Below are 13097 nucleotides of genomic sequence, written 5' to 3' on the forward strand. Positions count from 1 at the left end.
ATAATAATAATAATAATAATAATAATAATAATAATAATAATAATAATGATAATAATACTTAATATCACTAATAATCAGCTGTGCTGTAAAAATTGATATTAACTGTGAAAATCTACAATAAATTACAGACCGAAGCGCATGTATGTGTAACTACAAATCTGAACGCGAAGTTCTACGCGATACTACTGGTTATCTTTGATTGGTCATAATTTAAAAAATTTTGTGACCTCAATTTTTCGTATAAATTAGAATTTTTTATTTTATTTTTAGAATACTCTATTAAATCATTATATGGTAGTTGTGAGACAATCTGCATACGTATATTGAAGAGCGTTACATCTATGCATATTTTATAGAACAAAATATTATTTATTTTTTCTAAGAATCCTGCATAAATAATTTGTCTTCTTTTATTTTTTTTGTAGGAACATTTACTGCTTTTCAAATTAGATAAAATTATAATTATACAGATATGCGGTAATAAAATTGCATAATTGCGCCTATAAAGCCTTTTCTTTCATTGGTACTCAATTTAATGTAATTTTTTATAATGCCGGTATCTTTTGTTACTTCGATTAAACTCTCAATCAAAGTGATGATGAAATATTTTGATCCTTGCATACTTCTTCCCAAATTTCCAATAAGCAAGATAGGAAACATTTTTTAGCAAGTATATCGAGTATCGCATTAAGCCATTAAAAAACGCACGGAAGAATGAGGACCACCAGGCACTAGGTCGCATCAAGTACTTCAGCACAAAATGTTGCAAATTGAACAAGTACCAACTGTAGAACGGCAACTTCGAGTAATCTAAAAATATATTATTGTATATTATTTATTGTATTAAATATATTATTGTCTTAAATTACATATTATTATATATTATTTATCGTATGTAAATAATACATACATGAATATATTGTATATACATGTATAGGCATTTATATTCAACATTAATATTTACTTTACTTGAACTAATACTAATTACAAAGATACTCTTTCTAAGAAATTGTCACTTTCGCTAGTTATATATTGTTTTTTTTTTTTTTAATTCTATAGCTTCGTGAAGCTTAAAACTCTTATTAATTACCTATTTCAATGGAATGATTATTGTTACGCGCAGTAGAAGAAGCCAAGTGAAGTGTAAAGGCAGTGAACGCTAGCGGCTCGATATTAAAGTTTATGGGCCAGAGGCTCTCCAGCATCACAGTGCCCATATGATTGAAATGCTCGTTCCTGTTTGCCAGGGAAGGAACGAAAACATCTTCCAACAATCTTTGGCAAAGAACGCGGGATTCTTCGACAGTTCCCGAGCAAAGATTGAATCTAGAGAGAAACAGATGCATGCATTTGAGTGGATATTTTACCAATTAAAAAATCTCCGATAAACTATTTTATTAAAATATTTGATGACGATCTGTCATTGTGCTTACATTTTTTGTTACTTTATTGTATATATGTAATAAAAGATGTAGGAGTACAAACTTGTCGTCCATTCCAAGCATGCTGCCGACGACCCGCCAGAGATGCACTACACCTTCCATTTCCTCGGGGGTGGCATTTATTCCCAGATATTCCTTGCTCACCAAACTGTATCCGATGAATCCGAACTGGGCGAGTGCCATGTCCAATTGCGTTGGCTTATGAACACCAGCCTCGGTGCTTTTTTTGAACGCAATACAGTGTTTTCGACGTACGATTTTTAGAGATTCCAAGAATCTACAATAATTATATATGTATATAGTATCTATATATATATTATATAAATTAATATTGATAATTATTTAACGCAATAGTTTATAATTTATTCAATTTACTTGTTCAGATGCTGACAATGATCATGCACTTAAATATAAAATTGTACAAATTTATTCCTATCCTTTTTCACGCTAAATTCGAGTCTACTGTAATATCATGTCAGTTAAAATCGGTTCACACTTGAAAATTTGCTTTTCTTGAATCGTATAATTACTTCATAAAAGAATTGACGTTATTTAATAAATACAAATACATAAACCTGGACTTTCATAATAAAATCTGTAAGATCGAATATACAATTCTTCTATATTCAGTTTATTATATATTTACATTTACATAATTCAGAAAACATATCTTCATAGCTCAGAAAATATATCTTTTAAGTTTTTATTTATATAATTTCAAATTTTTTAAAATGTATGTATATAACTTTCTGACAACTTTTAGTACTTATTATTTATTATCGACATTTTTTTATTTAATAAAATAATCTTTTGACGGTCAATTTACATTTTTATAAATTTACCGTGTATTCCCAAGTATCACATATTCATCATTTTTATCTATTTTGTGTGGTTAATTTATAACTGTCATATATATTCCACATATTAGATAATTAAATATTTTTAATATTTGTATTTTTAAAGATTTTCGATATTGATCCTTTCGCAACATTTTTTAAATATAATTTAAATAAAAACACTTTTTTTTTACTCGAATCTTACTCATTGGTTTTGCCGTTGGGATCCTTTTCATGCCATACGACTGTATGAAGAATCGTCTCCGCATATCTGCGATACGCCAAACAAGGAGTACTGCTCTTTTTGGTAAACATAACTACATCCAATATAGTCGAAATGGCTAAGAGGGATACAAGGCCGCAAAGTTTCGCGATCATCATGGAGAAAACATTATTGTAGAACGTTTGCTGTCCCAACTGAAATTTCTTCTCGTCGTAAAACGGTGGTAATTCTGGTTTCATATCCTCGAAGTCCATTACACTTTTAGGTCCTTCAGTGAGAATAATTCGCAGCCGTTCTTCCACCGCATCTAAAAATTCGAATTTTTTTATCAAATTGCAAGCAATTTAGCAAAATCGTTAAATTTTAGAATAAATTTTATTTATGCGGTATAATAAAGCGTGGAATATTTTTATCTGATAAACTTAGATGTTTTATTTTATGTGTTATGTCTTTAACTTATTCTTTGAATTTAATATGCTTTCTCCTTTGTGCATACAAATTATAAGTATTATTATTATTTATTCATTCAGAATTTTTACTTTCTCTTAAATAATATATTATTAAAAAAAATGTTTTTAAAAAATATTTCTTTGAAAGATTAAAATAATATTTTGTTACTTTAAATTCTTCTCTTCTTATCGTCAACTGTATATTTGATCAAGGTGGTTGCTCCAAAAGGGATTCTTGCTCAAATCACCCATTGTGCGGCACAATTTGGAATTTCCGAAGACACGTTCGGCAGAACAAGAGGACATATGTAATGACGTCGTGCGGGTGATCGCACGGATCGATTGTACATGTTCCGCATGTAGAAATCTCGAAATCAACGTTAACATCTGCGCGTGCACGTGGACGGAATCCGGGAAATTTCATGAGTTTAAAAGTTCGACATAATATATGTCCTACGTAATTATAATTACAGATAAATACAGATATCTGTATATAGCAATTGAAAATAGCATGAGTGAGCGTATCTATTGGTCGGGTAAAAAAATTAATTAGCTCATACTCGTGCGGGTGAACGCACGGACCGATTGTACATGTTCCGCATGTAGAAATGTCGAAATCAACGTTAACATCTGCGCGTACACGTGGACGGAATCCGGGAAATTTCATGAGTTTTAAAAATTCGACATAACATATGTCCTACGTAATTATAATTACAGATTTATTATATAATTATAATTACAGAATTGTGTTTTATATCAACGATTAAAGAAATATCCGACATCAATATTATTCTCATATACATATACCGAGTGAAGAAAAGCGCTCAAGGTCAAGTAAGTACCACCGTTTGATACATTTGTTGAAGGCTACAACTTATGTATAAAACATTTTTTCCTAAAATGTCTTGTTTTCGAGATATTTCACCGGTGCCAGATTTTTTCCTCACTCGGTATATGTATGAGAAGATGACCATCGGTGTGTTTGCTTTATTTTTTAGTACGCTTGTAATTTCTAAAAATATTAATTTTTTATTAACAGTAGACATCATATAAAAAAATGTAAACAGAAATTCCATAGAATTAATAAATTATTATAAATAGATTTTATCGTAATTTTAATTTAAAAAAGCGACAGAACATCGCTTATTTTTAATGAAAAACTGACTTTAAATGTATATACACATAAAAAAAAAGTCGTAAAATATGAACAATTAACATTTTTTTTACTGCGAGAGCTATACACGGTCTTATAAACAGGTCTGGACACTTCGGCTCGGCAAGCATTCCCCAAATAATGCCAGAAAACCAATCCCACACAGCACACTTTATCTGAGGGACGTCCTACAGATAAAGTGGGAGATCTCAATAACCGGTGAATATCCAGTGGATATTTAATATCCGGTGAATATCCAGCGGATGCACAAATGTCCCTCAAAATATCCTGTGCTGTGTGGGATATGGCGTCAGAAGTAGTAAACGCTTTCTGTGCATGCACGAACCAATATATATATATAGAGTAGATAGTCCGTCAATGAACCAGTTGTACACTATGAACCATTGCAATATTTCATAAATATAGTGTTGCTAGATTGTGCTTGTTATCATGCAACGACTCTCATTTGAACCTCTCTCTTCGGCTCCCCAATCGGCCGGCAAATCGCGTGAAGGACAGTCGTTTGAAACCACATTTTGTGATTTTTTTCGTAACTTTTACGTATTTTTCATGTTTTTGTTGTTATATCTATTATTTTTTTCATCATTCTATAATTTTGTGTGTATATTTGGCTTTATATAATTCTGTATATATATAAGCAACTTTCTTTTATTGCATTATTTTACCGTATTTTTTGAAGATTATCATAAAAAATGTTGTATATATGTCCTCCGATTATGTCATTTAATTAATCACAAATTAAAAGAAAGCAATATAATATTTCTTATTACCTCTGCAGTTAATAAAATGCGAACTCTGCACCAGTAAATTTTTTTAGCAACTTGTTAACGTTTCGACAAACTTTTTCTGTCGAAAAAAAACTTTCACTAAGTAACATTATTACCACATACAACATTGTGTCACACCTAATATCCTCGATACATAGATTTTAGTATATGTTTCGAGAATATTATATAATACTTCCCATCTCGATATATGGAAGCCTTATGTAAACTACATAGTTTCTTCATTGTGAAATTCTTGCATGGTTCACTAAGTGTTGTAACCTTGAAGAGGTACTGCTGTTTGGCGCATATACATACTTTACAATTTTTTTGTTTGCATCGGTCTTTAATTTAATTATATTTACTTAGATATATTTTGCATTTCTTATAACTTTCTAATATATGTATGTAGGTAATATTTCCAATATTTGTCTTATGTAAATATATTTAAACATATAGTTAACATTTGTTTAGTATGATATGTTATTTAAATTTTTTAATGTTGCAAATACTTAATATTATTTTAGTATGTATATAAAATATCTCAAATTACAATTTTGATAAAGAAAGTTCCATTTCTAATTAAAAGAAAGTAGTTTCCAAGATATTCGAAGATAAAAGCTTATTAAAATTAAGGTCTATAATTTAAATAAATATAAATAAAATATAAATAATATTATGTAAATAATAATATTATATAATTTAAATAAATATAAATTAATTAAATGTAATAATATATCAATCAATTAAATATAAAAGCAAATCACAGAACGGTAAAAGAATTGAGTCAAAACTAAATTTGTTTATGGTACATGATATTATATAAATTCGTAAAAGTAAATTTAAACAGATCTGAGTAACTTATTTTTTCATTATTCTATAATTTTGTGTGTATATTTATATACTTCATATAATTCTGTATAAGCAACTTTCTTCTATTGCATTATTTTACCGTATTTTTTGAAGATTATCATTAAAAATGTTATATGGTCTACAATAAACCATTTTGTTTTTTTCTATAGTTATCTGTGTTATAAGTCTTATTAAACTGATTAGTTGTTGCAATAAATAATAATCTAAGTGAGAGAAAGTCTGATTAAAAATAATAATTTTGATTGTAAGCTTCAAATAATGAAAACATAACATATATAAAATTCGAAGTATAGGTTTTAATGGAAATCCGAACAAATATAGAAAACGGTCTAATTAACCCTTCAGGGGCCACACATCGATCCTGTTGGAGTAAAATGTTATAATTTATAAGATAGTCTTAAAAGACGTCCCTGATGAGTTTTTTTTTTAGTTTTTTTTTTTAATGTATATAATTATGTACACAGGCCCCTAAAGGTTAAGAACCAGGCGCGGTAAATAATGCGCGATAGTTTTATTTTTATCTCTATTTTACATATCTTCCAACCTTGACTTCGCGCCGACTATAGAAACACAGCTCCGGTTGGAATAGTAAAAATTCCTCCCCCCCTACACCTAATTAAATCGATTCGACTTAATTTTAGATGCTACAAACATCTAAATAACTGTAAAGAAATCATTGTGAAAAATATTATCTCAGCCAGGGTTCAAACCTGGAACTTCCTTCATTCCGTGTTTATCACAACGTTTTATTATATCTATTCATAATATATATTTGCACATGTCCGCTCTAGTCCACACACGTCCACACCACACGACGGCTCGCGAAGGAAAGGGACGAGCAACAAGGGACTAGCAACACGTTGTTCTAATGTTATTTTAATATTTTACTAGTTCACTCTATATATTAGACTTTTCATATAATTAATTTGATTTAAATTACTTGACTACTTCAACAAGAACGAATCTTAAGAAAGTGATGAAAAACGGATGTATAGTCGAAGGACACTTTAGGAATACTGGTAAAAAAACCCCGAAATTATTGACCGTTTTAGATTTAGAAATACAATAATAAATAGACCTCGATTTTCGTGATTATTTGACGTAAAGAAGCGACTGGTTTTATTTTAGGGCGCCTAGATCCTTGTTTTTGTTAAATTTGCATAACGTTTTTTATAGAAAGTTTGGTAAGATTTACGAGACATATATAGTATTAATTATTTATATATATATTTTTAAACCAAAATTATTTTTATCTTTCCTTGAAACATAGAATTATATAATATAAGCTTTATATACAACATTATTCATTGAATGTATATCTTATAAATTCGAAATAATTTCTTATCATTAATAATAAGCTTCAATTATAAATCACGCTGACTTTTGTAAATCTAATTACTAGAGCTTATTAATTGATTTGGTTGTAAAGTTTTAAAAAGAATATGAAATTTATTACTTAAAAGAATTGATGTTTAAGTGCGAACTATATGTAGTTACTATTATGTAGTTTGCACTTTAGTGCAGCGATTTCTTCAAGCGCGAGTTGTGTAATGCAGCAAAAACTGCAGCAAGAACTACCAGCCAACATAAGTCGAGGTCACAACATTCACAATTCTATTAGACATATTTTCGCTTTTCTTATTAACTGGATGATAACGGAAAGAAACTTTGTTAAACCACTGTTTACTGTCTGTGCTTTAATTAATTGTTAAGTAGATTTATTATTATTATTTTCTATACTATTTATGTGAAATTTTGTATTTGCACATATACTTTATCATTATCATTATTATTATTTTTTACTTATACATATTGATTATATTTATAATCTTCTTTTAAATACAACAAATGCTACAAAGAGATATGGACAACGGAGTTACCAAAATATGTGATGAAAGGGTGAAAGGAGAAAAGATGGGCAAGGATAGCAAAGGTTCAAATTAGGGAATGGAGTCAAGGAGTCGATATATTAGAAAAAGGAAGAAAAACGAAATGCAAACTATGTGATAGGAGGGTTGAAGACGTGGAAGCACATATTGGAGGAGTGTAACGAGTGGACAGATTATGGCATGACAACTAAAGAGAAGGTGGTATCTATTAAGAGAAGGACAAGAGGATAACTCTTGGATGAGAAGATTGAAAAAGCAAAAATGGATATCTATGATACTTCATGTGCATGTTGCTTGTGTACTCGTATGTACATACATATATGAAATCAAACGTATACAAATGGAAGTTTTTGTAATCTCTCCTCGGGGAATCAAAACTAACTATAAACCTCTTTTTACACTATTTATCCATATTTTTATGTCTGTACACATGCTTTATTTATTATCATTGATACTATTATTATTTTTAATTTATATTAATTGTGTCAAAAATCTTTATCTTTATCTTTATCTTTATTTTTATATTTATCTAAAACACTTTATCTGCATGTAAAAAATTTCTTATCTTCGGCACTTCAATAAAGTTATTATTATTATACGTGGAAAATCTAAAATAACTATACTAAATCAAACTATACATATGCATTTTTTTGTAAGTCCTCCGATTATGTCATTTAATTAATCATAAGAAACCAATATAATATTTCTTATTACCTCTGCAGTTAATATAATACGAACTCTGCACCAGTGAATTTTTTTAGCAACTTTATTAACGTTTCGACAAACTTTTTCTGTCGAAAAGAAACTTTCACTAAATAACATTATTGCCACATACAACATTGTGTCACACCTAATATCCTCGATACATAGATTTTAGTATATGTTTCGAGAATATTATATAATACTTCCCATCTCGATATATGGAAGCCTTATGTAAACTACATAGTTTCTTCATTGTGAAATTCTTGCATGGTTCACTAAGTGTAACCTTGAAGAGATACTCCTGCTTAGTTAGCGCATATACATACTTTACAATTTTTTGTTTGCATCTATACTTACATATATTTTGCATTTCTTGTAACATTCCAATATATGTATGTAATATTTCCAATATTTGTCTTATGTAAATATATTTAAACATATAATCAAAATTTGTTTAGTATGATATATTATTTCAATTTTTTAGTGTTGCAAATACTTAATATTATTTTAGTACGTATATAAAATATCTCAAATTACAATTTTAATAAAGAAAGTTCCATTTCTAATTAAAAGAAAGTAGTTTCCAAGATATTCGAAGATAAAGCTTATTAACATTAAGGTCTATAATTTAAATAAATATAAATAAAGTGAAAATAATATTATGTAAATAATAATATTATATAATTTAAATAAATATAAATTAATTCAATGTAATAATATCAATCAATTAAATATAAAAGCACATCACAGAGCGGTAAAAGAATTGAGTCAAAACTAAATTTGTTTATGGTACATGATATTATATAAATTCGTAAAAGTAAATTTAAACAGATCTGAGTAACTTATTTATTTATACATGCAACTGAATGAAAAAACCCATATCTCTTTCGTGCAGAATAACTGACCTGCCATAGCAGCATTATCCGGGAAACTTTGAATCATCTTACAAGTCGCTTTATTTTAACATCAGAAGACAGCGTTGTAAATAGTCCACCTATAAGTGCAAGTGATATGATTCAAGGTATAAGTGATGGCACAAACGAGCAAAACTAGTCAGGACAATATTTAGAGCGTGATCCTGCACTATCGCGAGACATGTACCGCGAAAGTCTTAACCGTACTGAACGCACCTACAAGACTTGCTACAGGAACTCGTTTTGCACATCTTCTGGAGAAAGGAGCCCCTTCCACCTTTCCTCTTCCCTTCCAACCCATGATACTTTTCGTGGGGAATAGACTTGTAACGTCGAAGAAATGTTCTCCTCATTATTCCAAAAGCAGACGTGTTGAAATTCCTCTTTTATTAAAATCTCTCTCTCTCTCTCTCTCTCTTTCTCTCTCTCTAATTTTCTAAATAATTATCGCTAGTCTTTAATAGTCTTTGATCCCAAAGATTACACTTTGTGTGATCGCAATCTATATATTTTTAAAACAAGTATGGAAAGTCGAAAGCCTACCTCAAAAAAGTGATGTAAAATGTTTGACAGATTTATTAATAGTAGTGAGTCTGTCATTATTACAATAATAAAAAGTCATTTATAATGACGCAGACAATCTGCGATTATAAATCATTTCTTGTTGATGTTTTTGTATCTGTTCTTCTAGATGTTTTATTAAAAACAATATAAGAAGCTCGGGTTAGCGAACAGAACTAGATACACGTGCTTACAATATTTGTTATAATAAATTTGTTATAATAAATATTGTAAGCTCATATACATATACCCAGCTTTCGCTAGCCCTATTCTCTTAAGGAAGTTCACCGGTCCTTATACTAGAGAAAATCGAAATTCTATAGATTTTCTTGAAACTGTGAATATACGTTAATTTAGGTGTGCTTTATGCGTGGTATAAATTTCAGTACCTTTTGCGGTATAAAAATCGAGATACTGAGCCTCAAAGTTTCAACTTTTACTAAATTTTTACCGAACTATATGTTATACAGCCTCGATAACTCGATCGTATCGCGGATAAACTCTCCGTATCTTTCTGGAGGTTGACAGTGCATCTGTATTTCTTGATGAAAAATATCGTGAGTTAAATTAAATAGGAATTGGCCAGTTGGGTCGCGTAATCTTGAATTAATTTTTATCTACGTACTGGCGAACTGAGTTATTTATTCCACTATAAATATAAAATGCTTTATATTTATAAATTTATATATATAAATTCTTAAAAAGAGCGTAAATGCTCAAGCTGTTTTAATTATTTTACTCAATTTCTTTTTGAAATTAAGTTGCAAATAATGTCTCGAATAAAACAATATATACAGTATATTATATTTTTGCTTTAAATATAAAACTGTATGTAATTATTTAAGTATAAGAAATATGTAACAAATATTATATTATTGATCAGATCTTAGCTATACTTGGAAATGTTTGGGAAATTTCTATATGGGTGGTTACTATAATGATATACCTTTTTTTAATCTGTAAAATGCAGGACACGAATACGGATTAAAAACAAGGCTTTAGCATATTATTATAACCAACATATCCGTATTTTGATAAGAAAATATCATGATATAATACGGTGATACGATACAAGTCTGAACGCAGCTTTATATTCTTTTTAATTATGCAAACGTGATAATATTTACGTTTTATTAAATTTTTTTTACCATTAACCTTTAAACTTTTACACAGGGGTACACAATTGAACTACAAATTTTAACTATAACAAGACAACCTCTGTTAGAATCATGGGATGACATATTCTCGCCACCGAACGACGAATAAGTTTGTGATACCTTTTTAATAATGGACGTAAATTTTAGTTTTGACGTTAAAAATTTTCTATATCCTTGGCAATGTTACTGACTGTTGCCATTACCTCTTATGTGATTTGCGATTCGTGCTACAATTATTTAATAATATTTCTATTTATATCTTAATTATGTTAACTCGATTAATTATATAACTCTGTCGCATGTAATTAATATCTTAATTCGCTCATTTTTTAATTTATTTAATTGTGCTAATGAAGACTATCCAAGGAGAACAAAAAGTCAAGGTAATGTCATTGTGATGTAAAAATAACGGGAAAAAGTCAGAGGTTGATCACTGAACTATTATGACTCCAAAATGACTGTACGGTGACTATCTGGAAGCATCTATATAAACAGGTTTTTTTAATTTCTGCGAGGATATTGCCTGGCACTTGATTGAAATTATTATATAATATATAAGTTGAAAATTATAGTATATATACTAAGGTAATAAATGTACCAATGTGCCTGGACACGTACCTATGTTTGGATATTTTTATCATTTTAGTTCTTAAATAAGTTATAACGCGAATTAAAATCAAAGAATCAAAGATAAGAATATTTTTTTTGTATTATATTTTTATCTTTGATTTTAATTCGCATTATATTTATTTAAAAACTAAAGTAATAAAGGTGTCCAGACGTAGGTTTTAAGTGTCCCGGCATTTACCTTATTATACATATATCAACAAATTATATAGTGTTATATTAGAGTCCTTTTAATCAGAGTCTGCATGGCCAACTTGCGGTTCTGACAAAATTCTACAAGAAAGAAGGATATACATTCACTATCGTTTTCTCTTTTTTTCTATCTTTTTCTTTGTCTCTTTTCTATCTCTTTCTCTTTCTGTTCTCTTGCTTTTGCTAAGAAATGGCGAACCAATCAAAAGTTGCTACCGTATGACCAGATTCTGATTACGAGGGACTCTAGTGTTATATTATAGTACATATATATATATATATATATATATATACTCCCACACATGCATTGACTTATGTGTTCTCCTTGGGCTAAGTATAGTCAGAACGTTTACATTGCCTACCATTGGACAATAAACTATAGCTATATTTAACTGTAACATCTTTTATTTGACCCTTTTATTTGACCCTTTGACTTCATACTTGTTTTACTAGCGCTTACTTATTTATTTATTATTATTTTAAATTGTACAATAAAAAAAATTTATTTTCGACGTGAATTTAATTTGCAGATGTCTGAAAGTTACAATTAAATATTTCATAGATAATGTGCCTTACGAAGTATAAGTTAAAACGAGCAGCTCCGAGCATTAAGGCTTCAACGCCTCCTTTCTAATCATTTATTTTAACACATTCACTATAACGCGACGTGCAAATGCAACATTATTTGTTTCACGTTACATAAACGCATGTCCAAATCTCTATTTTCGAATGCGCAAGGTAAGAGCGACGCGTGATATCACGTCGCTTTCACTATCATCGAGAAACGGAAGATGTTTTTGATCGTCAATCGGAAATCAGATGTAACAGTCGCGCAGATTCACTCGCGAGTTGTTAATTCCGCGACATTTTCGTCGCTTTCAATTCCTCGAAGGGATGACGCGATCGAATCATTGCACTTTGCGTTCACCGCCGCACTAACGACGCTCTCGCAAATCACCATTTGTCACCGGAAAAGAACGCGTCACTGTTTCAAATTGATCAGCGGCGACAGTGGCAGGTGGTCGACAAAACTGACTTTGCTTCGTGAGAATGTACGGTGCGTCTTAGCGAGTGAGAGTCCATTGCACGCCTCGTTTGGCATAGACAGGAAAGGGAAAGTCCTCCCTCTGTTTCGCTCTTCTCACACGGAATCTTTTTCTACGACATGATTCGAAGCGCCAAAATGATTTGTCACGATATACATAATAGTGAAAGCATTAGTAGAGCTGTATATTATTTTGATTTAAATTGTTATCCGCTCTCGTGCATCATCTACATACCTTAACAGATAAAT

At 29.8% G+C, this 13097-nt stretch overlaps 1 protein-coding gene across 2 annotated transcripts; it reads right to left on the reverse strand.

Moving 5' to 3' along the window:
- Positions 1 to 420: 420 nt before the first annotated feature.
- On the reverse strand, positions 421 to 12790 carry LOC112464973. Of its 2 annotated transcripts, XM_025032294.1 has the most exons (7): positions 12380 to 12790; positions 9483 to 9614; positions 9258 to 9346; positions 2484 to 2808; positions 1486 to 1719; positions 1091 to 1326; positions 421 to 810 (listed from the first exon to the last, which is right to left on the reverse strand). In XM_025032294.1, exons 3-7 carry the CDS (start codon positions 9292 to 9294, stop codon positions 584 to 586), a joined length of 1059 nt encoding a protein of 352 aa, XP_024888062.1. In that variant the 5' UTR covers positions 9295 to 9346; positions 9483 to 9614; positions 12380 to 12790; the 3' UTR covers positions 421 to 583. The 2 variants fall into 2 exon arrangements, with proteins under 2 accessions (XP_024888062.1, XP_024888063.1); XM_025032295.1 differs by lacking the exon at positions 12380 to 12790 and having other exon boundaries at positions 9483 to 9657.
- Between the last annotated feature and the right edge of the window lie 307 nt (positions 12791 to 13097).

This window comes from Temnothorax curvispinosus, unplaced genomic scaffold (assembly GCF_003070985.1).
Source record: "Temnothorax curvispinosus isolate PA1 unplaced genomic scaffold, ASM307098v1 QBEX01014781.1, whole genome shotgun sequence".
Lineage (NCBI taxonomy): Eukaryota > Metazoa > Arthropoda > Insecta > Hymenoptera > Formicidae > Temnothorax > Temnothorax curvispinosus.